At 44.7% G+C, this 27,701-nt stretch overlaps 1 protein-coding gene across 22 annotated transcripts in view; it reads left to right on the forward strand.

Moving 5' to 3' along the window:
- Positions 1-27,701, forward strand: part of NCAM1 (neural cell adhesion molecule 1) — a 367,664-nt gene that overhangs the window by 184,351 nt on the left and 155,612 nt on the right. For 2 of the 22 annotated variants that reach the window (XM_060399278.1, XM_060399285.1), the window contains exon 2: positions 27,144-27,342. The exons of 19 other annotated variants lie outside the window; for them this stretch is intronic. In XM_060399278.1, coding sequence (XP_060255261.1) covers positions 27,300-27,342 — 43 coding nt within the window. In that variant the 5' untranslated portion in view covers positions 27,144-27,299. Of the gene's footprint in view, positions 27,343-27,701 lie in introns of all 22 variants that reach the window. One more of the 22 variants, XM_060399279.1, reaches the window with a different exon arrangement.

Here is a 27,701-nt window from a genome sequence, read left to right on the forward strand (position 1 = left end):
ACACACACTCTTGGAGACCCTTCTGTTTCATGGATGCTCTGAAGAAGGCTTCACTTGCATGCACTGTTTGAGAAACAGCTTTTGCTTAGGACAAATAACAGGGTAGTAGTTCTATTTTTAATTTTTTGAGGAATCTCCACGCTGTTTTATGAAGCGGCTGCACCAATTTCCATTTCTACCAACAGTGGACAAGGGCTCTTTGTTCTCCGCATACTTGCCCAGCACTTATCTCTTGTCTTTTTGATGATGGCCATCTCTCATGCCTCAGACGGTTAAGAATTCATCTGCAATGCAGGAGACTAGCGTTCAGTCCCTGGGTCTGGAAGATCCCCTGCAGAGGGAAGAGGCACCCCACTCCAGTATCCTTGCCTGGAGGATTCCATGGACAGGGGAGCCTGGTGGGCTACGGTCCATGGGGTCACAGAGCGTTGGACACAACTGAGTGACTCACTTTCACGTCACTTTCATTCTGTCTGGTGTGAGGTGACGTCTCTTTGTGGTTCAATTTGCGTTTTCCTGATGACTAGTAATGCTGAACAACTTTCTCATGTACCTGTTGGCCAGTTGTAGATCTTTGGAAAAATGTCTATTCAGGCCCTTTTTCTGTTTTTTTTAAATCAGGTTATTTGCTTTATTGCTATTCAGTGTATGAGTACCTTGTATAATTTGGATGTTTATCCATTATTAGATGTGTGGTTTATAAATATTTTCTCCTGCAAAGGTTGCCTTTGCATTTTGGTGATGGTTTTCTTTGCTGTACAGAAGCTTTTTAGTTTGTAAGCTGATATAGCTTACAAGCTCTAGTTTTAGTAACTTTGTGAGGTGATGAGTGTGTTAACTAAATTGATTGTGGAATTGATCATTTCACAGTGTAGATGTATATTAAATCATCACATTGTACACTTTTAAAAAATCATGTATAACCTAAATATATGCAGTTTTAATTTGTCAATCACATCTCATTAAAACTGGAGGGGAAATAAAAGACAAGAACAAAAACAAATAACACTAAGCTGGCCAAACTTAAAGATTCTACCCAGCTAGATAGTACATAGAGAAGAGGTGAAGGAAACCAAGAAGAGAGAAAACAGCTTGAGATTTACCCAAATGTTACCCAGTAGGAGGGACACCACCATGGTCCTTCTCCACATCACTCTCTCTCCCCCTAAATTGTAGAAAAATATGTGTAACAAAATCTACCATCCAGATTTTGACCAGTTTTAAGTGTGTGAGTTTGGAAGATCAATCTCTTTTAGAGAGGAATTATGCTGCTAGGAATATTTTTTAAAGTTTTTTTTTTTTTCTTCTCTTTCTTCCTGCTCCTAAATTTCAACTGACATCTCTTATCTCAACTAGCTTTGGGTCTGGAGAAAACACAAAAATCTAGGCTTAGAGCGGCAAACTGCAAATAGATGGCCTCTGTAAAAATTCATGAACATGATGAGTATCTTGGATGTGTAACTGATGTCTGAGCATCCCCTTCTCCTTCTTGGTGGTGAGAGATTTAACAGGAACTTACATCTTTTGGAGTACTTAGTCCAGCACCTTGCTCTAAGGTGCTCAAGGATCATTTGTTGCTGGAGTGTTACTTCCTTTTGGTAAATAACCTTCAGTCCATTCAGCGCCACACTGCTCTGGAATTCTGCGGCTATGTGCCTATATTACGGAGGTGGGGAAGAAAGGTAATTGATCAATAGCACCGTGACTGCAGCCCTTCCTCCAAGGAGCTGCTCACAGCCCTGCAAAGCCACTGACAGGCAGACAAGCCAGTGCGGCTGATACGGGAACCTTAAACTAGAGGGGCCCAGGTCAGCTGGCACATACTTCCAAGTGATTCCAAAACAAAGCTTCCATCTGCATCAGGCACTTAGAATTGTTTTAGGCTTCGAGTTATTTAGATGTATTGACTCTGTGAGGGAGAGTAGAGTTTCTGGCTTTCCCTCTGGGTTCAGCCTGCCAGGGAGCTGTCAGATGTTAGCCTGCTCATTTCAAAGAGCAAGACCAATCAATAAAGATAATATTCAAGAAGGTGCCGGGGAAGCTGACCCCCAGGCAAGGCTAGCAAAGAGCAGCATTTGCATCACTTCTTCTCCCAATACATTTGGAAAGTGCAGTGAAATTCATTCAGGGCCTTGCTGTGTGTTTCCTGGCCTTTGGAGAAAGGTACCACTGTGTTTTGGGAAAGAAGCCAAAAAGCTGATTAACATCTAGTATTATGACTGGATCCTTTTTAACAATGTGAGATTCCATAGAAAAAATGTTTATAAAAATATGCCTCTTTATGAATATAGAAGATGACATTTTATGTATTGAGTGAGTTCAAGTGGGCACTCTCTGTAAAATGAGTCCTCTGTTTTCTGCCTCAAGTCTTTCTGAGAATGAGTGGAGAATACATAAATTACATGTTTCTCTTTGCAGATTGGCCTTCAATATTTCACATGCCAAGAAAATCAGGGTAGCGTTAATATCTTTCCTAATGCTCCAGAAACACAATTTCGTGCATTTCACTTCATCTGCATAAGCCATTCGGTGGCTGGCAAAGCTGGGAACAGACTAATATGCTAGAGACAAAACCTAAGATGCGTTTAGTTCTCAGATGTTAAGCTGTTCTCATTTTGACATCCTTGCCGCTAGAAGGGATCTTCACACCCCGTTCTAGGAAACCTGAATTACAAACATGGTGTCCTGCCTTCTGGTCAGTGACACTGATTTTGTTGAACAGAGCCTTCCTCTCCCCGCTCCCCCAGTATTCTACTAGGGACCCAAAGTACCTGTATCTTCCACCTCCCCCCAACCGTCATCCCTCAGTCCCCCAAACCAGACCGTCTCCTTGTCATGGCAAAGGTCATATTGGCCATTTTGCTTTGGAACCCAAAGGATTGCAGACATTTGAGTGACTATCCAGAAATTGCTGTCTGTGGATTGTAGACTTCAGGGATAATGAAAAGTATTGATCTCCTTAGAAATTTTGTCTGGCTGTATTAAGGGAAAAACAAATGGCATGCAAGAGTTTAAATGGGCAAAAAAACAAACAAACAAAAAAAAAACAAAAAAACCCCACCTAAATCTTGGTAAATATCATGCCAGTTATAAATGTTTGAAATTTCTTAGCTTTTTAGTTAATACTCAGAACAGAATATGGATACACTCACTTATGAAGATTCAAGTAATTGTACATTTTATCATCATAGCAAAATACATAACATCATCTATCATTTGAAACAGGAAAGAAGAAGGACAGATTGTTTTAATACAGAAAATATTGTAAATATTTTTACAATATGGGAAATATTTTAATACAAAAACTGTTGTAAATGTTTTGACAATATAGAAAATATTTTTAATACAGAAAATACTGCAGATATTGTAAATGTCTCAGGCAGTTGTTTGCTCCACATTTGCAATCTGATCCTGGACTTCTTAGGCTAAAAGTGATTAATAGAAACAGATTTAAGAAGATATTTTTTAAGTGTATTATCATCTGTTATTTCATAGTTTTGGGTTCATGAGGTTACAATGATTCTTATCGTTATTCTCTGAGTAACCCACCAGTATGACTTTGACATATTTTTCCATTGAATGTTCCTTTTTCTAATGCTTCTTTGTATCCTAGTATCTAGGCACTTGGACACTAAAAATAACTTGTTAAATCTTTGTATTCTCAAAGGACATTAATCTTATTTCTTAAGCATTTGTTCTTCAGCTGTGTCTGTTTGGAGAGGTATCTTGCTTTTGTTCGGCTGTTATTTTAGCCCTGATGGATAGATGAAAAACCTAAATGAGCCCAAAGGATTCTCATGTAATTAACAATTATACCTACTAAATGTCTCAGAAAAGCCCACTGCCTTTGCTGGGGAAGCTTTTCACAGGCTTAAGGAGACGTTTTCCCCAGGCCAGATCTGTTCTGTGTCTTGGCAGCGTCTCATTTACAGCATCATGGCTTTCAAAAGTGAGGAGGACCAGGTCTTCGAAGAGGAAGCTGGGCTCTGAGTCAAGGGTGATGGTGAGGGCTGGACTGAAAGAGAAGACCGATGGGCAGACAGGCAGAGGTGAGGTCATAATATAAAGAAAGAGCAGCAGAGTACGTGGAGGAAGACATCCATGTCGAGGTGGACGCAGTTAATCATAGCAGGTCCCAATAGTCAGTTGACAATAAGTGTATGATTGACTGGAACAGATAAAAGGGAAGGGAAAGGGGTTTATGCTACTGTTTGCAAGGAGGATTATTTTTTTTTTCATTTCCTCTCTGCTTATCACCTAAAATTCCATCGCTACACCAGCTAAAATACGTGCCTATTAGTTCCTGCTTACATCTTGTATTCTTCTCATTCTCCTTATAATATGTTCCTTGATATATTTTGTAAATAACTGCTTTATCATTTCAATAAAATGTTGGGGGAAGCTATTATATATGTTTCATTATGTTAAATACTCGTTAGGTTAGGCAGCTAGCTAGAGATAAATAGCAGGGGATGGTGGAGGTGGAGACACAGGAAAAGAAACCACCTTATCCCTCCCTGATAGGAAAGGGCTGAGGTCCAGACTGTGGAGGTCCAGACTGTGGTCAGCATATCCTGAGGAGACCCGGGGAGCACCACCTAAGGGGAATTCCACCGAACTCACAGGGGCAGTTAAAATTAAGCAAATCACTTGTGGTAAACTTGGCCTTGTTATGTGCTGTGCTGTGTCCAGTCTCTTAAGTCATGTCCAACTCTTCTGCAGCTCTGTGAGCTGTCATTTGCCAGGCTCCTTTGTCCATGGAATTTTCCAATCAAGAATACTGGAGTAGGTTGCCATTTCCTATTCCAGGGGATCTTTCCAACCCAGGGATCAAACACGTGCCCTTGTGTCTCCTGCATTAGCAGGTAGATTCTCTACCACTAGCCCCACCTGGGAGGACCCCTGGCCTTATTATAACCCTGTTTTAACAATTGTGCATTGCAGTTTGCTGTTCAGTCGCTCAACCTTGTCCAGCTCTTTGTGACCCCATGGACTGGAGCACACCAGGCTTCCCTGTCCTTCACCATCTCCTGGAGTTTGCTCAAACTCATGTCCGTTGAGCCGGAGATGCCATCCAACCATCTCATCCTCTGTCATTCCCTTCTCCTCCTGCCCTCATTCTTTCCAAGCATCAGGGTCTTTTAATGAGTTGGCTTTTCACATCAAGTGGCCAAAGTATTGGAGCGTCAGCATCCATCCTTCCAATGAACACCCAGGACTGATTTCCTTTAGGAATGACTGGTTTGATCTCCTTGCAGTCCAAGGGATTCTCAAGAATCTTCTCCAACACCACAGTTCAAAAGCATCAATTCTTTGGTGCTCAGCTTTCCTTATAGTCCAACTCTCACATCTATACATGACTGCTGGAAAAACCATACCTTTGACCATACCAACCTTTGTCAGCAAAGTAATGTCTCTGCTTTTTAATATGTTGTCTGTAGCATTGTCTAAGAAATGTCATAGCATTTCTTCCCAGGAGCAGTTGTCTTAATTTCATGGCTACAGTCACCGTCCACAGTGATTTTAGAGCCCAGGGAAATAAAGTCTGTCACTGTTTCCATCATTATCCCATCTGTTTGCCATGATCTTAGTTGTTTGAATGCTGAGTTTTAAGCCAACTTTTTCACTCCCCTCTTTCACCTTCATCAAGAGGCTCTTTAGTTCCTCTTCATTTTCTGCCATAAGGGTGGTGTCATCTACATGTCTGAGGTTACTGATATTTCTTCTAGCAATCTTGATTCCAGGTTGTGATTCATCCAGTCCAGCATTTGTTATGATGTACTCTGCATATGAGTTAAATAAACAGGGTGATAATATACAGCCTCGATGTACTCCTTTCCCAGTTTGGAACCAGTCTGTTGTTCCATGTCTGGTTATAACTGTTGCTTCTTGACCTGCATACAGGTTTCTCAGGAGGCAGGTAAGGTGGTCTGATACTCCTATCTTGTTAAGAATTTTCCACAGTTTGTTGTGATCCACACAGACAAAGGCTTTTGCATAGTCAATAAAGCAGAAATAGATGATTTTCTGAAATTCTCTTGCTTTTTTCTGTGATCCAGTGGATGTTGGCAATTTGATATCTGGTTCCTCTGCCTTTTCCAATCCAACTTGTACATCTGGAAGTTCTCAGTTCACGTACTGCTGAGTCCGAGCTTGAAGGATTTTGAGCATGACCTTACTAGCATGTGAGATGAGTGCAATTGTGCAGTAATTAGAACATTCTTTGGCATTGCCCTTCTTTGGGATTGGACTGAAAACTGACCTTTTCCAGTCCTGTGGCCTTTGCTGAATTTTCCAAATTTGCTGACGTATTGAGTGAAACACTTTAAAGCATCATCTTTTAAGATTTGAAATATCTCAGCTGTAATTCCATCACCTCCACTAGCTTTGTTTGTAGAGATGCTTCCTAAGGCCCACTTGACTTTTCATACCAGGATGTCTGACTCTAGGTGAGTGATCATACCATCATGGTTATCCAATGTGGTTGGATAACCAACTCCCTTGCCCCAGCCCAGTGTGCCTTTCAAGTGAATTATGGGCAAGGAACAGGGAAGCTAGGACCCGGAGCATGTGCAGTAAAATCTGTCACTTCAATGACAAAACCTTATCACTTAGTCTTAACCTAACCCCTGGCCCCAAGGTCAAAACCCCTCCTGCTATCACCCTCAGCTTGTACAGCAGAGTTAGTTTCTCTTCATTGAGACGAGCCCTGTCTCCCTCTGAGAGTGTATCTATGCTTCCATAAATCTTGCTTTGAGTGTAAACATGAAGTGTTAGTCTGCATGTCTTTGCTTACTATCCCAAGGACCAAGATTGCAGGTCGGACTTATCCATAGACCACCTCGGTTGAAACATGTCTTTGCTTACTATCCCAAGGACCAAGATTGCAGGTCGGACTTATCCATAGACCACCTCGGTTGAAACTCTCCAGCCACAATGCGGTCCAGCCTGGTAACAGATAGTAGTATCTAAAGAGATGATGTAGAAAAAAATAAAGCAAAACCAAACATGTACAGGCTGGAAGCTCTGGATCCTAATTTTTAGAAACTAGATGGATCTGTCATTTTCCAGGTTGTACACCTTCAGAACTATTGGAGATCACAAAGGGGCATACTGTCTTGCTTTTGTTTAGGTGCAGTTCATTTGGGGGTAGATTCAGCACGTCTGTGTGTTTTGTGGATGTAGCTAGCAATTTGGTCTTAAATATGTGCTGGAAAGTACTCTGGCCTGGAGTCAGTCAGTCAGGAGTTCAGATTCTCCTAGAGTGATGTGTAAAGAGAAATACCGCAGAAATTAGGTCATGCCGCCCCACTGCTTAAAGCCTTTCAGCGACTTCCTTAATCACATCCAGCTTCTTCAGAAGCCTCCTGTGGGCTCTGGTCCTGCCCTCTGAGTCTTGTCCTGTGTCACTTTATCCCCTTTGGCTGAGCCCCAGTCGCACACACATTCTTTCCAAGTTCCTAGAAAATGCAGGCTCCTTCCTGCCTCAGGCCTTCTGTATCTGGTATTTCCTTCCCTGAATGCTCTTCTCCACCTCCTTGCACAGCCGACTCCCTTAAAACCCCCGCTCCTTAGAAAGGCCTTCTCTGACCACCTGTCTCAGTCAGGCCTCCTGCCTGTTCGCCAAAGCATGCAAGTGATTTTCTTTGTAACACGTATCAACACCTCTGAATGTTTTACATGTTTAGGCTTTACTCTCTCCTCTTCTGGAATATAAGCCAGTTATGTTGTTGAACAATGAACCCCCAGTGCCTGGCCCCTATTCCTGGCTTATGTAGGTGCTCAATAAAAGCTTTCGGTAAAGGGAAACGAGTTCTGAACTAAAGCACTGAACTTGTGAGTCTGTAGAAGTGAGAGGAATCTGCAAGTAAGAAAACCCAGAGACTTACCATTGAAGTTTAGTGCTTATCTGAAGCATGTAGAATGAAAAGAAGGGCTTCCCAGGTGGTGCCAGTGGTAAAGAACCTGCCTGCCAGAGCAGGAGATGTAAGAGGTCCTATTCCTGGGTCAGGAAGATCCCCTGGAGGAGGGCATGGCATCCCACTCCAGTATTCTTGCCTGGAGACTTCCCTGAACAGAAGACCTTTGTGGGCTACAGTCCGTGGGTTCACAAAGAGTCTGACATAACTCTTTGAGTCATGACTGAAGTGACTTAGCATGCATGCATGCAAAATGAAAAGGAACTATTGAAAAACAGAAAGGCAATAAAAGGGGAAAAAAGAGAAAAAAGACTTTCATATTTAAAACAAGTCAAGAATAGCAGTTAAATTATCAAAATCTCATTATAACAGAGCAGAAACAAAAATCAATGTATTTTAGTGCCTTTAAAGATATGTATATATGTAGATAGATAAATAGATAGATAGATATGGATATATATAGGTATACAAATGTCCCCTCTCTCTTGAACCTCCCTCCCACCTTTAGGGCCGATTCATGTAAAGTTATGACCAACCTAGATAGCATATTCAAAAGCAGAGACATTACTTTGCTGACTAAGGTCCATTCTAGTCAAGGCTATGGTTTTTCCTGTGGTCATGTATGGATGTGAGAGTTGGACTGTGAAGAAGGCTGAGCACCAAAGAATTGATGTTTTTGATCTGTGGTGTTGGAGAAGACTCTTGAGAGTCTGTTGGATGGCAAGGAGATCCAACCAATCCATTCTGAAGGAGATCAGTCCTGGGATTTCTTTGGAAGGAATGATGCTAAAGCTGAAACTCCAGTACTTTGGCCACCTCATGTGAAGAGTTGACTCATTGGAAAAGACCCTGATGCTGGGAGGGATTGGGGGCAGGAGGAGAAGGGGACAACAGAGGATGAGATGGCTGGATGGCATCACTGACTCGATGGACGTGAGTCTGAGTGAACTCCAGGAGTTGGTGATGGACAGGGAGGCCTGGCGTGCTGCAATTCATGGGGTCGCAAAGAGTCGGACACGACTGAGCGACTGAGTTGAACTGAACTGATGTTGATATATGGTAGAAACCAATACAATATTGTAAAACAGTTATCCTCTAATTAAAAATAAATAAATTATTAAAATTAAACATACATATATATTTAGAAAGAAATATAAAATGTTTAAATCACCCTAAAGTTGAGAGAAGAACGTGAAAACATTGGACAGATGTTAAAACATCGCTTCTTGGGCAGTTTTAAGAGTAGGAAAATAGGAAGAGTTGGAAGGTAAGTAGGGGAAGAGGAAAAGCAAAGGATGGAGAGAAATACTCTGAAGACTCTGGTCACTTGAGGCTTGGAGAGCACTGTGCTTTCCCCATCCTGTGAAATACTCCTTAGATGAGTAACAGGGTTCAGGGCTCTGCCCCTGTCCCACTGGAGGAAGTCTGCTCTCAGAGCAATAGCCAAGGATAGCTGTGAACCAGGTGAAGCCGAGCCAGCAGTCAGACTCAGCCAAGAGGACAGACATTCCAACAGTGTTTCCGTAAGCCGTGGGTACTTGTGATCCGCATACGCACGCACACTGAAATGGAGAGTGGCCACCGCTCACTGTGGCGGTCTTGTTCTTGTTCGAATGTCTGGTAGCAGTGCCCCAGACCCAGAGACTGATCTGGGGGCCACGATGACAGAGTTCGGGTGTGGGTGAAATTTGCTTTGTTAAGCCTAATACAGGTTCTAACCTTGGTGGAGGAAGTGATATTTAATGTCACATAAAACCAAAATGAATTGTTCTCTAGGGAGTCGTCTGGTTGGCATTTCTTTCCTATTTTTCTTCCCTCCTAGGCCAGCTCAATTCTATTAAAAATTCTGTTCGCTAAATGTCAATGGGTTCAGCCTGCCTCCTCTGTGTGGCACACATTGAAATTTTCCTATAAAATACTATTTTAATATATTAGAGATAAACAGAATTTTATTAATGTCAGACCCATAGATCTCCCTACAACCTAGTACCCTGACTGGAGTTACATTTACCAGCATTGGTTTAATATTATTATTCTCAATTCATGATGACAAAATACTTAGTGGGAACAGGAAAAAGGAAAATAGCTTTGCTGCTTGAGCTAAATTGCTGGAGGACCAAGATTTGCATTTAATACTCTGGCTGTTGGGCTTAATTAGGCCAATCGTTTCCTAAAAGAATTCAAACTAGAGTTTTCCCTTGGCTGTCTAAAAAAAAAAAAAAAGTAGCCAGTCTTGGCTGTGCCAGGCTGGAAATTTTACCAGATTATTAAGAAGGGGCATTTTGCAGAGATGGCATCAGAAGGATTTGAGCTGTGCTGGCACTTTGGCTTTGCTGATGAAGAATTTGTGGTGTTGACCTTGTGTTTGCCCTGAGGAGCTCCCAGGGCCATTTGCACCCTGTGGGCTGACATTATCCATGGGCAGCGCTAAGAGGGAACTCATTTTGCAAGTTGGAAGGTGTCAGGGTAGACATGTCCTTATCTTGTTTAGTACCCACATTGCCAAATGCAATTTCACATGCCTGATGCACAGTGAGGCCAAGCAAACCAAAGCATCAGAGTTTGGAGCAAATAAAGGTTTATTGCAAGGCCAGGCGAAGGGATGGGTGTCTTGTGCCCCCCGCCCAGGCCCTGAACTCCTTCACCATTTCAGCAAAGCACTTTTAAAGGCAAGGTGATGGAGGGGCGTGGTTAGTTGTTGCAGGCTTCTTGGTGTTGGAATCCTTTGTTCTTGCAGCTAACCCCTTAGGTCAGGTCATGGTGTTACTGTAAACCTCCAACAAGATAAATGTTATTCTCTGTTCTTCAACTTTTTATCTCTAGGTGAATGGAAGAGTTTTATACCCTTAAAGGTCAGAGCCCCGAGAATAGGCATACTCAGTCGCTTCAGTCATGTCTGTCTCTGTGAGACCTTCTGGACTGTAGCCCACCAGGCTCCTTTGTCCAGGGGATTCTCGAGACAGGAATACTGGATTGGATTGCCATGCCCTCCTCCAGGAGATTTTCCCGATCCTGGGATCTAACTGACGTCTCCTACGTCTCCTGCATTGCAGGCAAATTCTTTATTATTTGTTTATTTTTATTTTTATTGGAGGCTAATTACTTTATAATATTGTGGTGGTTTTGCCATACATTCACATGAATCAGCTATGGGTGTACATGTGTTCCCCCTCCTGACCCTCCCTCCCACCTCCCTCCCCATCCCATCTCTCAGGGTCGTCCCAGTGCACCAGCCCTGAGCACCGTGCCTCATGCATCAAACCTGGACTGGGGATCTATTTCACATATGGTAATATACATGTTTCAATGCTATTCTCTCAAATCATCCCACCCTCGCCTTCTCCCAACAGAGTCCAACATCTGTGTCTCTTTTGCTGCCTTGCAGATAGGGTCATCGTTATCATCTTTCTAAATTCCATATATATGCGTTAATATACTGTATTGGTGTTTTTCTTTCTGACTTACTTCACTCTGTATAGTAGTCTCCAGTTTCATCCACCTCATTAGAACTGATTCAAATGCATTATTTTTAATGGCTGAGTAATACTCCATTGTGTATATGTACCACAGCTTGCTTATCCATTCATCTGCTGATGGGCATCTAGGTTGCTTCCATGTCCTGGCTATTATAAACAGTGCTGTGATGAACTTTGGCGTACACGTGTCTCTTTCAATTCTGGTTTCCTCGGTGTGTATACCCAGCAGTAGGATTGCTGGGTCATATGGCAACTCTATTTCCAGGTTTTTAAGGAATCTCCACACTGTTCTCCATAGTGGCTGTACTAGTTTGCATTCCCACCAACAGTGTAAGAGGGTTCCCTTTTCTCCACACCCTCTCCAGCATTTATTGCTTGTAGACTTTTGGATGGCAGCCATTCTGACCAGTGTGAGATGGTACCTCATTGTGGTTTTGATTTGCATTTCTTTGATAATGAGTGATGTTGAGCATCTTTTCATGAGTTTGTTAGCCATTTTTATGTCTTCTTTGGATAAATGTTTGTTTAGTTCTTTGGCCCATGTTTTGATTGGGTCGCTTATTTTTCTGGAATTGAGCTGCAGGAGCTGCTTGTATATTTTTGAGATTAATTCTTTGTCAGTTGCTTCATTTGCTATTATTTTCTCCCATTCTGAAGGCTGTCTTCTCACCTTGCTTTTATAGTTTCTTTCATTGTGCAAAATTCTTTAAACTGCTGAGCCCTTGGGGAAGCCTCTGATATAGGCTATCCTGTATATTTCAGGCTATAGGCAACATCCTTTTACAAAAGGTGCAGGGTCTGCCTGACTGAGCGCAGACAACAGAGCAGATCCGATGTGGAGTCGGGAGTGTTCTTCCTTTAGCATTATTCAGGGTAATAATCTGGCATTAAAGGAAACGATCACCCAGGCTCATTAGGACACCAGGCCTCCTGTGACATCACTGTAGTCCCACTTTGTACCAACTCACTTCTTAGACCAGTTTTATTATCCTGAGAAGACAGGGCTTGATACAGACACAGCTGTGCCTGGGGGTGCAGTCTGTCATGGGAGTAAACACCAATCTTAGAAGTAAAAGAGAAATGCAAAGGACACAAGTTCAACCCCTGATCCGGAAAGGCCCACATGTTGCAGAGCAGCTAAGCCTGAAAGCCACATCTGCTGAAGGCCACATGCTACAGGAGAGCAGCCTCTGCACGGCAATGAAGACCCGCTGCCTCCAAAAGTTAATTAATTAACTTTAAAAATAGAAAAAGAGACATTCCAGCCCAGAAAGGGGCTTTTGATGAGAAAGCAGCAGTCCATTTCAGGAAGGAGAACAGGGAGCAGAATTCACTGCAGGGCTCAGAGCCGTCATGCTGAAAACCCCAGAGATTCTGTGTCTCCATTGGGTTTTATGAGTCTTACACCTTGGCAGGTGTAAGACCTGCCAGACCTCTCAGAGGTGACCCTCAGAATTCTTCTCTGGGTAGGTGGAATCAAACTGACAACTGAGAAGGGAGAGAGATGGAAAGAAGAGGAAGGTAAAGAGGAAACTTTGGATGTCTTGTCAAAGAATTTTGAGCTGTACATAGTGTGGACCTATTTACTGTATAAATGACTTACCCTCTGAGAGAAAATATTTAGAAAACACAGTCACGCTTGTCTTGGTATAACTGAAAGCAGGTCTTAAATTCTTACCTGGTCATTCTAGTCTATTTCACTTGATCCTTGAGTGCCCTTAAGCATCTCTCTATATTCATGGCTTGCCGGGTATCCCCAGCTTGCCTTCCAATCCCGTCTCCCAGGAGAGTCTTCATGGAAGAAATGGGAACAAATATCCATCATCTATACAGCTGCCATGACAGCTTGTAAAACCTCACCATGGTCCCTGAGAACACTTAAGAAATTTAATTTCTCTACCCACATACATAGTCTTATTAGTCACTTCACCCTTCAGCCCTCCTTTCCTCCTCAAGTGGCTCTTTAATCTCTGGGCACTTTTGCAGAAGGCAGTGTTTTTCCTGAAAGCAAAACTTTCAGAAAGAAATTGCTGAATCTTTGAAAGCTGTGGAACCTAGTTTATTGGCTGGCCTAAACTTGGTACTGGAGAAGGAAATGGCAACCCACTCCAGTACTCTTGCCTGGAGAATCCCGTGGATGGAGGAGCCTGGTGGGCTACAGTCCATGGGGTTGCTGAGAGTCGGACACGACTGGGCGACTTCACTTTCACTTTTGACTTTCATGCTTTGGAGAAGAAAAAGGCAACCCACTCCAGTGTTCTTGCCTGGAGAATCTCAGGGACAGAGGAGCCTGGTGGGCTTCCATCTATGGGGTCGCACAGAGTCAGACATGACTAAAGCGACTTAGCAGCAGCAAACTTGGTAAGGATTCAGTAGTTTTATTTTTCTCCACTGACTGTTGTTAACCATGCTGTGTTAAATCTCCTTTCCCCCGCTGGTAACAGGAAGGGCAGGGACCTTGTCCGTTGTGTCCATCAGTGTCGTAGTCACCCAAGTGCCTACAGTAGCACCTGGCACATAGTAGAACCTCAGGAGAGATTTATTAAATTCAACATCTTTGGTAGAACCCCAGTTGTTTCCATTACTTAGAAGAAAATTCAGAATTGACTGCTTTAAAGCGCCAGTTCTATGGGCCTTTGTAAATCTCATCTTTTCCTCTTTCCTCCAGAATTTGCCCTCTTTGGGTTTATGAAAGTGGGGGAATGATGGGGCTTCTCTCTCCATCTGCCTCCCCTTCCTACACCTTGGGACACTCTCACCCCTCCCCTTGTCTCATACTCTGTGTCTTCCCTCGTGCTAGGAAGGAAGAGGGTAGAAGAGGCATGCCCCTCACACCCCTGGTTGTGACTGCAGGCCTCTCTCTGAAGGTATGATGGTGGGTGCCTGCTGGGTCCAAATACTGGCCTTCCTCTGGTATCCAAGAGAGCATTCTTCAGGGCCTCTTTTGGGGACTCTCCCTTGCATTCCCAGAGAGGGTTCCCAGGTGGGAGACATCTGGTGTCAGCTCTCTTCCATCCAGTGCCCACAGCCTTTCCCAGGAAGTCCCTTAATTTGCAGGCTGCCCTCTTGGACAGGGTCCTGACCGGGATACTTAGGCACACTTGACCCACGGAAAGCTCACACATCCTTCCTCCCCAGGTGACCACCGCCCCTGCTGGCCCTGCCATTCCATTCTCCCATTCTCTTTTCACCTGCTCAGGTGAGCTCAGGGCAGATGAGCAGATCTGATGACCCAGCAGTCATCCAACTGGGGGCCAAGGTGCCAGGTACCTTTTCGCACAGACCCCCTCCAAAGTGATTCTACTGCGGTGATCTCTCCTATCTTTGAAAGAAAGACAAGTTCATGGTCCCAAGGAGAGGGAGAGGACAGCCATAGCTTCTCTCATGGATCAGGCAGAAAGAAGACCCAGGGCCAGTGATTCCCCTTGCTCACGCTCCTGTGTCTTCTCTAGACTGGGGAGCGGGGGAGAGGACGGGGCAAGTGGGAAATGAGGACAGCTGTGCAGGATGAGCAGGAGGCGTCTCTTCCCAGCCTTGTGTGCCTTCTAGAGTGGAGGGCACTGGGCCGTCTCCAATGCTGGGTTTTCTCCTTGGTCACCGGGCAGCAGCACAGGTCTCACTCAGCATCCCGCCGCCCCGTGAAATCTGCACCCTCCACCTCTCACGCGGGTCCCCTGCCCGTCAAGGGAGAAGTCTCTGTGCTTACTCCAGCTGTTGTGTGCTCCTCGGATTGCAAACTGTCGAGTCACAAGACATTGCAAAAATTCTTTATACGTCTCTTTAGTCTTATTGTTCTCTTAAAGCTCATTGTATATGAGAAACAGTCATTTATTTCATTCTTTAGTGTAGCTTCGCATGATAATTTATTTTTAAAGAACTTGCCTTGGATGGTAACTTACCTGAAGATGCCAGAATGAAGAGATATATGGTACTTGGAAATTTTTTTTTTAATCCCCATTATTTCTGTGATGTGTTCGTCTGGCTTTCACTATTGCATTAAAATTGGTATGAAACACGTTTACCAACAGCTGGATTACTTGAGGTCTGGCAAAAGAGCATGAATCAGCACTGCTGTTAAATTCCTGAGCAGTGCTTTGAATGTAGATTTGATGTGTGTCATGAAAGTATGTGTGGATTGCCTGAGGCCTTCAGTCATTAAAGGCCTGGACGCCTAGCATTAGTCATCACACTCCTGGTACCTCGAAAAGAATTGAGACAGGTTTTAGATGAGCATATGTAGTGTTTGTCATTTCTATTAGCGCTCTAATTAAATCAGCCTTCTAATCAGACAACTTATAAAATCTTAAGTAATATAATTAGAGCAAAATAGACTGCAGCCATCAGCTGTCTGAAGCACTTAGTTAGGTAGTAACTTTCCGGTAACGTTTTGCAGAATGAGTGACTTTGATGAGGGCACCATTAGGCGTTAGAAGGAGGAGCCTAGTAAAGCAGGCTTTCTCTAGGTCCTCTAAAGATTCCAGGCAGGGTTTCTTTCCGCTGTTGTCTCTGTTAGCTAACAGATCACATTTCATCTGTAGAGATGACTGTAGCATCTCAGAAATTCTAACCCTGTCACCATTCCAAGCTGAAAAAATGACAGCATATTTCCATTCATGAAAAAGTGGGAAATTATTGCAAACAAACGAAGAGAAATCTCATTTGTCTTTATTAATGGAAGGGATTCGATTAGACTAACGTTCCTTTTTCCTTACTTCTTAATTATGTAGACATTGCAGCAGACTTCCGCTTGGGTGGGGGTGATGACAAGGGTTCTTGGCCCCATGATAGGTTTGAGGAGGAAGAACTGAGCGGTCTCCCTGGCAGCAGCGGCTTGCTCCACTTTGGTCTAGAAACTGCTATTTAGGCAGGCAGAGGTAGACGACCTACTGGGCAGATGGAAAGACTCCAGGTTTCCAGGTTGGGCATGGAGGCAGAGCTTCCAATGGTCCAACTTCCCGCCTTCAAAATTAAAGTATACATTGAGATCGTGAAACTCGTGGAGCTGCTTTTGTATTATCCACTGCTGAGTCTGATCCTCAATCTGAGTCACTCCTTCCCTAAACTACCGTTAACAACAGCAAGTAGTAGTGATGCTAAGCCTCTTGCATTTATCCAGTGTCTGCTGTGTGGCAGGTCCTGAGCTGTATGTTTTGCCAATATTAGCTGTAATCCCTACACCACTCTCCTAAGAGACGGTTCAGTGGGCATACGCATGGTTCACTCAAGGTTAGACGGCTCATCTACGTGGTGAAGCCAGAATTTGAACCCAGATATGTCATGACTCCAAAGCACGGAGTTTTCTGTGCCGCCTCCATCCCAGGGTGGAACTGAAGGTGGGGTGAGCATCGCCTCACGTGGTCATGAGATTAATTCGGATGTGTTTATAGCCACATTCTCCTTATGCTTATCACCCTCCTCTTTCATTGCTTGGTCTTTAAGTAACACAAAAAGATCTATTATACCATTACAGTTCATTTTTCTCATAATTGCATTCTCAGCAGATGCCATTGACAAATTATCGAGCTTCTCCTGTCTCCCTGACATTCTTATGTAGTTTTGAAATGTGTTTTAGATTAAAATTTCTCTCATAAAAGGCAGCACTGTTACTTTTCCAATAAGAATCTGCTCAACCACCCAACCACCCTCCACCGCCCCGGAAAACACAGTGACGATTCACTCACAACACAGAGAATAAGCAGTTTCACGGTGGGAAATGCCATCTGCCTTGCAGGGTGCACTTAGGCAGACCTGCTCCCCAGTGCACAGGTCCCAGGACACTCACCCCAGTTACTCACAAGGGCTCCTTTGCCCAGAGCAACCAGACAGATCTGGGTACAAGGGACGTAGCCCGACTTAAACCTCTTCTGGAAGAGAAGTCTTCCTCCTGAGGGCTGTCTGTGCCACCCTGCTGTCTCCTCTAGTGAGACCCCGTGCCTACTGGATGCCTGCTAAATAAATATGTTTTTACCACTGTTGAACTCAAAGGAAGTAGTTGCAAGTTGTGTGAACTCCAGATTGTCTCTATTCCATTACCTCTGATATGTTAGGCAGAACTGTGTTCTCCAAGCCTGAAGCCCCTCATGAACCCACCTGAGCCCTTGTATATACACATTGCAAGGCTCCACCACGGAATCTCCAGGTATGGGGTTGAGGGATCATTTTTACCAGAGCTCCTCAGGTAATTCTGTGTGTGTGCTCGGTCGCTTCAGTCGTGTCCGACTCTTTCGACCCCATGGATTGTAGCCTGCCAGTCTTCTCTCTCCATGGGATTTTCCAGGCAAGAATACTGGAGTAGCTTGCCATTCCCTCCTCCAGGGGATCTTCCTGACCCAGGGGTCGAACCCGTGTCTACAGCATCTCCTGCACTGCAGTCAGATTCTTTACCACTGAACCACCAGCTCGGTTCAGTTCAGTTCAGTCGCTCAGTCGTGTCTGACTCTTTGCGACCCCATGAACCGCAGCACGCCAGGCCTCCCTGTCCATCACCATCTCCCGAAGTTCACTCAGACTCACGTCTATCGAGTACGTGATACCATACAGCCATCTCATCCTCTGTCGTCCCCTTCTCCTCCTGCCCCCAATCCCTCCCAGCATCAGAGTCTTTGCCAGTGAGTCAGCTCTTCTCATGAGGTGGCCAAAGTACTGGAGCTTCAGCTTTAGCATCATTCCTTCCAAAGAAATCCCAGGGCTGATCTCCTTCAGAATGGACTGGTTGCATCTCCTTGCAGTCCAAGGGACTCTCAAGAGTCTTCTCCAACACCACAGTTCAAAAGCATCAATTCTTTGGTGCTCAGCCTTCTTTACAGTCCAACTCTCACATCCATACATGACCACAGGAAAAACCATTGCCTTGACTAGACGGACCTTAGTCGGCAAAGTAATGTCTGTGCTTTTGAATATGCTATCTAGGTTGGTCATAACTTTTCTTCCAAGGAGTAAGTGTCTTTTAATTTCATGGCTGCAGTCACCATCTGCAGTGATTTTGGAGCCCCCCAAAATAAACTCTGACACTGTTTCCCCATCTATTTCCCATGAAGTGATGGGACTGGATGCCATGATCTTTGTTTTCTCAATGTTGACCTTTAAGCCAACTTTTTCACTCTCCACTTTAACTTTCATCAAGAGGCTTTTTAGTTCCTCTTCACTTTCTGCCATAAGGGTAGTGTGATCTACATATCTGAGGTTAGTGATATTTCTCCCAGCAAGCTTGATTCCAGCTTGTGTTTCTTCCAGTCCAGCGTTTCTCATGATGTACTCTGCATAGAAGTTAAATAAGCAGGATGACAATATACAGCCTTGACGTACTCCTTTTCCTTTTTGGACCCAGTCTATTGTTCCATGTCCAGTTCTAATTGTTGCTTCCTGACCTGCATACAGATTTCTCAAGAGGCAGGTTAGGTGGTCTGGTATTCCCATCTCTTTAGAATTTTCCACAGTTTATTGTGATCCACACAGTCAAAGGCTTTGGCATAGTCAATAAAGCAGAAATAGATGTTATTCTGGAAATCCCTTGCTTTTTCCATGATCCAGCGGATGTTGGCAATTTGATCTCTGGTTCCTCTGCCTTTTCTGAAACCAGCTTGAACATCAGGAAGTTCATGGTTCATGTATTGCTGAAGCCTGGCTTGGAGAATTTTGAGCATTACTTTATTAGCATGTGAGATGAGTGCATTTGTGCGGTAGTTTGAGCCTTCTTTGGCATTGCCTTTCTTTGGGATTGAAATGAAAACTGACCTTTTCCAGTCCTGTGGCCACTGCTGAGTTTTCCAAATTTGTTGGCATATTGAGTACAGCACTTTCACAGCATCATCTTTCTGGATTTGAAATAGCTCAACTGGAATTCCATCACCTCCGCTAGCTTTGTTCATAGTGATGCTTTCTAAGGCCCACTTGACTTCACCTCTAGGATGTCTGGCTCTAGGTGAGTGATCACACCATCGTGATTATCTTGGTCATGAAGATCTTTTTTGTACAGTTCTTCTGTGTATTCTTGCCACCTCTTCTTAATATCTTCTGCTTCTGTTAAGTCCCTACCATTTCTGTCCTTTATCGAGCCCATCTTTGCATGAAATGTTCCCTTGGTATCTCTAATTGTCTTGAAGAGATCTCTCATCTTTCCCATTCTGTTCTTTTCCTCTATTTCTTTGCATTGATCGCTGAAGAAGGCTTTCTTATATCTTCTTGCTATTCTTTGGAACTCTCCATTCAGATGCTTATATCTTTCTTTTTCTCCTTTGCTTTTCACCTCTCTTCTTTTCACAGCTGTTTTTAAGGCCTCCTCAGACAGCCATTTTGCTTTTTTGCATTTCTTTTCCATGGGGATGGTCTTGCTCCCTGTCTCCTGTACAGTGTCGCAAACCTCATTCCATAGTTCATCAGGCATTCTATCTATCAGATCCAGTCCCTTAAATCTATTTCTCACTTCCACTGTATAATCATAAGGGATTTGATTTAGGTCATACCTGAATGGTCTAGTGGTTTTCCCTACTTTCTTCAATTTGAGTCTGAATTTGGCAATAAGGAGTTCATGATCTGAGCCACAGTCAGCTCCTGGTCTTGTTTTTGTTGACTATATAGAGCTTCTCCATCTTTGGCTGCAGAGAATATAATCAGTCTGACTTCAGTGTTGACCATCTGGTGATGTCCATGTGCAGAGTCTTCTCTTGTGTTGTTGGAAGAGGGTGTTTGCTATGACCAGTTCATTTTCTTGGCAAAACTCTATTAGTGTTTGCCCTACTTCATTTCGCATTCCAAGGCCAAATTTGCCTGTTACTCCAGGTGTTTCTTGACTTCCTACTTTTGCATTCCAGTCCCCTATAATGAAAAGGACATCTTTTTTGGGTGTTAGTTCTACAAGGTCTTGCAGGTCTTCATAGAACCATTCAACTTCAGCTTCTTCAGTGTTACTTCTTGGGGCATAGACTTGGATTACTGTGATAGTGAATGGTTTGCCTTGGAGATGAACAGAGATCATTCTGTCGTTTTTGAGATTGCATCCAAGTACTGCATTTGGGACTCTTTTGTTGACTATGATGACTACTCCATTTCTTTTGTGGGATTCCTGCCCGCAGTAGTGGATATAACGGTCATCTGAGTTAAATTCACCCACTCCAGGGTGAACCACCAGGGATGCCCAATTCTGTTACTAAGTAAGTACTGCCGCCTCAGAACAGTAAGGGGAATTTGCAGTAAACAAGAACTTGCTGGGTGTAGCAGGACCGCCGAGTCCACTTGTTTGCCAGAAGGGAGCTGTGAGGTGTGTGCGTGGAGAAGCGCCCCATCTCATTCCCTCCAAGAGCCGCTTAGACTGAAGCCGTATAGCTCCTGGTCTAATTGCTCCTGTGAAAGAAGGGACTGTAGACTATAATGGAAGAATAAATGCACGTCTTTTTTGTCAGAAATTGTCTTTTAGGGATAGCGTTTTAAAATTTCCATTGCTTTTAGCAAAATTGGTTGTAGTTGAGTAGTGATGGGAAGATAGAAATAAAAAATACTAACATTAAGAGCTGCAAGGCATTGAGTGCAGTAACTGAATCTCCACCCAAAGGAAAAGTAATTATAATAGACAAACGTACATGGTTGGTGCCACTGGGCAAAACTAAGCCGGTGATCAGAAGCAGCATTCTTCATGTTGTAAAGAGGAAGATACAGGTAGGTAGATCCCAGTTTAAAGATGGGGTGCACTTCAACAAGCCATTGTTGATTCTTTAAGACTTTGTTGTTGTGTAGTCATTAAGCGGTGTCTGACTCTCTGCAGCTCCATGAGCTGCAGCACACTGCAGAGCATGCTAGGGTGCCCTGTGCCCCACTGTCTCTTGGCATTCACTCCGATCCGTGTCCTTTGAGTCAATGATGCTATCTAACCATTTCATCCTCTGCTGCTCCCTTCTTCTTTTGCTGTCAATGTCTGTAACCTTAGATACCAGGTCATATCAGGGCTTCCCAGGTGGTACTTGTGGTAAAGAACCGTCCCGCCCAAGCAGGTAGATGGAAGAGGCTCAGGTTCGATCCCTGAGTTGGAAAGATCCCCCGGAGGAGGGCCTGGAAAACCACTCCAGTGTTCTTGGCTGGAGAATCCCATGGACAGAGGAGCCTGGCGAGCTACAATGCATAGAGTTGTATGGAGTCAGACACAACTGAAGAAACTTAGCGCGCATGCGCGCACACACACACACATACACACACACACACACACACAAGGCCATTGCACCCTTGCAGGGGGCTCCTATATCACAGCGGACTGGGCAGAGGTAGTTGGCTGGGGTGAGGGTGCTGAGCACGCCGGGCATGGCTGAGCCATCACTTCTCCTAGGTGCCACCTATGGCGTGTCCACTTACTTCCTGGCACTGAAATGTGGACCCTGTCACTGTCCTGTGCATTTCTTTGGCTGGCGTCTCCTCCATTACTTAAACCACACACCGTTCACCCCTGGGTTTTGGCAGCCACAGTTCCCTTCCAATAGAATCTGAGTCCCATGGCATTGCCCATTTTTTTCTGTAACTGTTCATTGCCCAGGTTCTGCATGCAGGGACAGAGCAGGCATAACAGAAAGGTGTGGACCCAACAGACTGAACTTTGTGTCCCAGGTCTGTTACTTACTAGCTCTGTGAGCTGGGGCAAGCGACTTCAGATCTCCACGCCTCAATTTGCTCTTCCATGAAATGGGAATGAAAGCACCCCGTGAGTTATCAGCAAGTGAGAAAGGCTTCTGATGGTCTCTTCTGATTCTTCTTTGGAGCTTTGGCTGCAAGAGCCAGCAATAAACAATCCATTCCCACAGAGAAGGAATTGTGTGAAAAGGGAAGTCACAGTGCAGGGTGGTAGACCCCAGGATGGAAATAGACACAAAGACTGACTTTTGTCACCTTCACCCCAGTGCCCTTTAACCTCTGCCCTCTGCAGAGGGCCTATCCCACTCCTTTTGGACGTCTTTATTCTTGGAAATGATTTGTTCATATCTCTGCAGCCTGGCCTTACCAGCAGAAAATTGGCTTTATCGCCCACGTTTTGTTAGAACTTCCCTTTATCAGGGTTGGCGTGAGACTCCAAAGAGAAAGGTGGAAAGGGGTCCAAGTAGCTGCCACGTGTGTGTGATATGGTGAGAGGTTCAGGGTTTATATGTGGGAGCAGTATGTATCACTGACGTTCTTCAGCCAGCAGTTGGAGGGTTAATAAAGTCAATGCTTTCTGTGTGTGTGTGTCTCTCTGTGTGCGTGTGTATGTCTGTGTGTGTACGTGCATGCTCACACACACCCTCAATGCACACACACAATTTATTAAAAATCAAACCCTGGTCAAACCCTGGGGAGATTATGTGCAGCATTAAGGAGGGCAGAATTATTAAACCAATCCTCTGTCTGGGAGCCACATGGTTCAAGCCTTTTGTCTTTTCATTAGACTGAATCTCTTAGGGGGATCCCTGCCGCCCAATGACAGCTTTCCCCTCTCAGTTCTGCGGGATATAGGCCCTCTCGTTTCCTGAAGAGGACTCTTTGTGTCTGACAGATGAAGATACTTTCAATAAAAATATCTATTCTTAGCGTGGTCACATAGGGCCAAGTTTTGCTTCTGAAAATTAAACTGTTGTCCTGGCGGATGGGTTCCTGTGTCATTTTTTTCGTGTGCTTGAAACCAGCTCCGTACATCTCTGCTGGCTGGGTCTTCACTCTAATGAGATTCTTTTTTGATTTGTTTCCTGGGCACGCTGCAGACAAGGATCTGTATTTTTTATGCCAGCTACCGTGACCAAGACGGATGGGCATCAATCATTTGTTCGCCGAAATGCCCGCTTGGTCACAGCTGTGAGACGAACAGACGAACAAGGCCAAGTCCTGGTCCTTTCATCTGGTGATTAAATGTAGCGTATTCTGGAGGAAGTCCTGAGAGCCAGTTTTTCCCCCACCCATGCCATCAGAGCACAGAATGTAAAATAAATACCTGGCCTGGAGATTGCTAGGAGAGAAGCAGGAATTTGAGTTTGAAGCTTCCTTGTGAGGCGGTACAGTATTGTGGGCATTCTGAATAAAGAAGATGTGTTAAGTGGTAGCATAGTCTTCTGCCTCCGAGGTTCTTTTCAGCCTCTTGCTAGCTGAGTAAATAGGGCAGTGATTTAGCATGTGACTCTTGTAGCTGCAGGTTCTGTCATCTTATTCTGTGCATTTTATACAGGGCTTTCATTCTGCTTATCAACTATTACTGCCATAGTTTTAATGGCATTGATAGCTCTAATGGCCCTCTGGACACAGAGTGACCGAGGGTCACCTTCCTGTTACACCATTACCAATTTAAATAAGCAGATAGCCATGTGAAACACAAGCTTAGCCCACTGCATCTCCTGAGTTCCCAGCATCTTGGGGCTTATTTATTTATTTGACTGCCGGATCTTAGTTGCTGCATGCAGGATTTTTAGTTGCAGCGTGCAAATTCTTAGTTGCAGCTTGTGGGATCTAGTTCTCTGACTAGGAATCGAACCCAGGCCCCCTGCATTGAGAGCACTGAGTCTTAGCCACTGCACCACCAAGGAAGTCTCCCAGCATTTTGAGTTTGACACTGAGACCTGTGTTTTCATCGGTGAGCAGGCTGGGAGACTCTAGTTACTGTGCTCAGAGAGTCTGAAGAAGCTGAGATGTTTTGTGTGGGGCTAATGTTTTTTTAAAGAACAAGGTGACTGTTTGCTATTCATTTCTGTACTTAGAAACTTGGAGTCGTTTTCATTCATTTGACAAATATTACACACCCACTCTGTGCCTAGCATTGTGTGAGGCGATGGGGTACACAGTAGTGAACAAAGAGAAAATCTCTGCCTTTATCAAGCTTAATAAACACGTTAGAATCAATGAAAAGTAATTTATTCAATTCAAAGTGATATATGTTATGGGGAAATCACACAGACCTGCTGAAATTGGGAGTTCTGGGGAATAATGATATTGGCAAATGAGTGTGTTTGAAAAGCCTAGTAATAATAGGCATAAGCATAACAATAGGCTGAATTCTGCCCAATGACGAGGCTGTATATCTTTGTGACATCATTTGTACTATTGCCTTGTTATGCTAGATAACCTCTCATGCTTATGCCCTGCTTCTGTGAGTACTTTGATTTGTAGTACAGAGACTATAAATCATGAGTCCTGGCTTCCCCTACAGCCCCAATTCCAGCATCATACACATTACAGATGTTCCAGACATGTGTATTAAGTGAATGGATATGTCTCCAGCAGTAGGAGACGATCATGGCCATGGGTGTGACTGCTTCAGGCTATACGGAGTGTACTACGAGGTGTATGTGTCTGTTTCCTAAGGTGGAGGGAGGTATTGCCGTGTCCCTTTGCTGAGCAATTCCTAGTTAATTGTCTCCTCACAGAGCAGCATGGATTATGAGGAAATCTGCTAAAGACCTTTTCTTTGTTTTCTCCTCTGGAAATTTTGCTTCCTTAGTATAAAGGTCACAGGAGGGATGCTCAGTAAAGGCTTGACCCCAAACCAACTGGGAGCAGCTGTCTCCCTGTTCGTATTTAGCTCTGAAGACATCAGACCTTGTGGTCCGATCCAAGACATTCCAGTTACTAGCAGGAAGTTTCTTTTTAACGGGCCTTCTAAATTAATTGTAAGCCTAGCTGGCTTTTCCATGGTACATAGGCAAAGCCAAGCAGCCTGATGATGTCTTGGGGGTGAGCCCTGTCTGTCTGTCAGTTGTCCTTCTTTCCGTGCTTTCATCGCTTCTGAGCTGCATGTGGAGCCACCTGCCCCTCCCCGTCATGGGCAGTCAGCTGTGCCCATTGCTGGGCATCTAGGGCATTTGCTTCAAGGGCATTACCCCGAGCTTCACTGATTGAGGAAGAGCACACGTTCAGACTGGCTCAAGGGAAAAGGAGGGCTTTGTTGGAAGCAGACCGGGGCATCTGAGAGAAGCTCAGATCTGGTGTTTAGTCCCTCACCAGGGATGAGAACGGGTGACTTAGTTAAGGGGAAGGTGGGCCTCTGTGGCAGGTAAACCCCCAGACCTCAGTGGCTCATGCAGCAGAGGTTTCTTGTGCTCATAAAAGGGAAGGCTGTGCTCCACAGAGTCGTTCAGGGCCCCAGGGTGGTGGAGCTCTGCTGTCCTTACCCGGGATATCACCATCCAGCCTGCAGACCGGGGAAGGCAGAGGGGAGGGCTGAGCTGGCTGTTTTGTGGGTCAGTCTTGGAGGTGGCGTATATCACTGTGTCTGTTGGCCTGTACGAAGCCACACGGCCCTGGCTTACTTCAAGGGAAGCTGGGGATGCGGTTCAGCTGTGTGCCCAGGAGGAAAGGGAAGTGGGTTTGGAGGACAGTTAGTCATCTCTGCCCCATCCAGGAGCTCCACATCCCTCCAGATCCAGGTTAACTATGTCCTTTGATCTGACCGAAAGCTGTGTGTCCTTCTGTGCTGGATAGGATGAAAGAGGGTTGTGTCATGCTTTTTGTGAGAGACCATTTCAACTTGCTGCCACATGGATGCTGTTTCAACTTGCTGGACCAGCAATTGGGCTGGTATTCAGCCAGACCTACCATTCCTGCCCCACCCCCATCCCCACCCCCACCCTCTGCCAGGGCTAAAAAAATCAGCTGAGTTGTAAGCATATTCTGTGCAAGGCTCACCTCATGCAGCTAACAATAGGCCTTGAAATAATGTCTGAAAGCTGTGTAAGAAAAGAGTGTTCCCAGGAGACTCTGACCTAAATTTTGAGCCGGGCTGTGAGAATTTGCCTTTTATAACAAGAAAAGACAGGTCCCCCTGCATCGCATCTGTTTAGTCTATCTCAGCTCCAGGGATTGCATGTCCCTTCGGGCCCAAGGGGAGGGCCCTCGCTTTCTCTGCTTCATGGTTTCTGCAGTGTGATTTTTTCGGGACGTCGGTATCAACACAACTTCCTTCTCCTAAGTTTGGCCACACGGCTTTGACATGGGTGCACGTGTGTTTGGGATCCAGCATATTAGGAAGACAGAGTGTGTGTGTGTGTGTGTGTGTGTGTGTGTGTGTGTGTGTGTGTGTGTGTCTAGGAACTTGCAGGGTGTGAGCACCACTGTCCACTTGCCCTGCCCTGTGTCTCTGACAGCATAGCTGTTACAAGGATGGGAGAGGGGGTGGCCTGACCCCGCCTGAAGAGGGCTGCCCTGCACCTACCGGGCCTACAGAACAGTGGCTGTTCTGACACCCAGAGCTGCTTACACAGCGGCCACGCATCCTGACGCTCTCACAGGGCTCTTCTCATAGGTGGTGGGGACGCAGTAATTGGTGCCCATGCGTCGGATGCAGGTGCTAGGAGTGGGATTCTTTCCTTTGGTTCAGGAAAACGGGGTGCAAGGAGAGAAATCTGGACCCAGAGAACCCATTGTTCTGCCCTGTTGAAGGAAAATGATGTTTTTAGTAACAGAGTCAGTCGCTAAGAAAAGAGGCTCTGGGAGGAAGGTCTGCAGTCGACGCTGGAGAGCTCGTCTTTGTTCTTGGTGCCAGAAGCACCAGGCTTCTAATTATGATGGAAGGAGAGGTCGCTGTGATGAAGCGTGTCACTGTGTTTCAAAATATCTCCACGTTGTGCTCTTGCTGCGTTCCTCACGCGATAGATGTTACTCAGGAGTGTACTTTGTCCTTCTTTCCAAGGACATAAACTAACAGTTTTCTCCTCCCTTTTCTTTATTGCTCTCTGCTTTCCAACCTGGTGATCGGCTGCTGTGTCCCACCCATTGCCGTGAAATTCTTTCATCACTTCCTCATCCACACCAAAAGGTAAGGAACTGCAAATGGTATTAATTTTCTGGAAGCAGCACCAACTCATAGAGCAAAGGAAAAAAAAAGAGTTGCATTTTCATCACTGGGAATTTTTTTACTTTAAGAGAAAAAGATTGGTTGTAGGGCCCCCAACTCTAGTCTCACGTCTGGCTGATGGATTTCCTCTCTCCTGGGGCTGGCGTGAAACAGGGCACAGGTGTGTTGGGGGTCTTTGTATTATGAATTTTTACCATCAGCTCACAGTGGTCAGTGAAGTTTTACAAAGACTGAAATATTACGTGAAAGGAGGTGAGAGGAGTGTTAATACCGCTCTGTCTCGATTGTCACTGAAGCATAATTAGTTCCATCAGTAATGAGTCCAGGTCGGGGTTTTATTATCCCCATGACATGATAGGGTAGACACCATTTGGATTCTCTGCCCAATAGGAAAACTTGTAGTTTTGTAACTGCTGAACACACACACGTGCACACTAGCCATATTTTTTTTTGCATTTTCTATTGTAAAAAACACATAACATTTTTCATCTTATTTATTTTTAATTGTGCAGATCAGTA

Source organism: Ovis aries, chromosome 15 (genome assembly GCF_016772045.2).
Source record: "Ovis aries strain OAR_USU_Benz2616 breed Rambouillet chromosome 15, ARS-UI_Ramb_v3.0, whole genome shotgun sequence".
Lineage (NCBI taxonomy): Eukaryota > Metazoa > Chordata > Mammalia > Artiodactyla > Bovidae > Ovis > Ovis aries.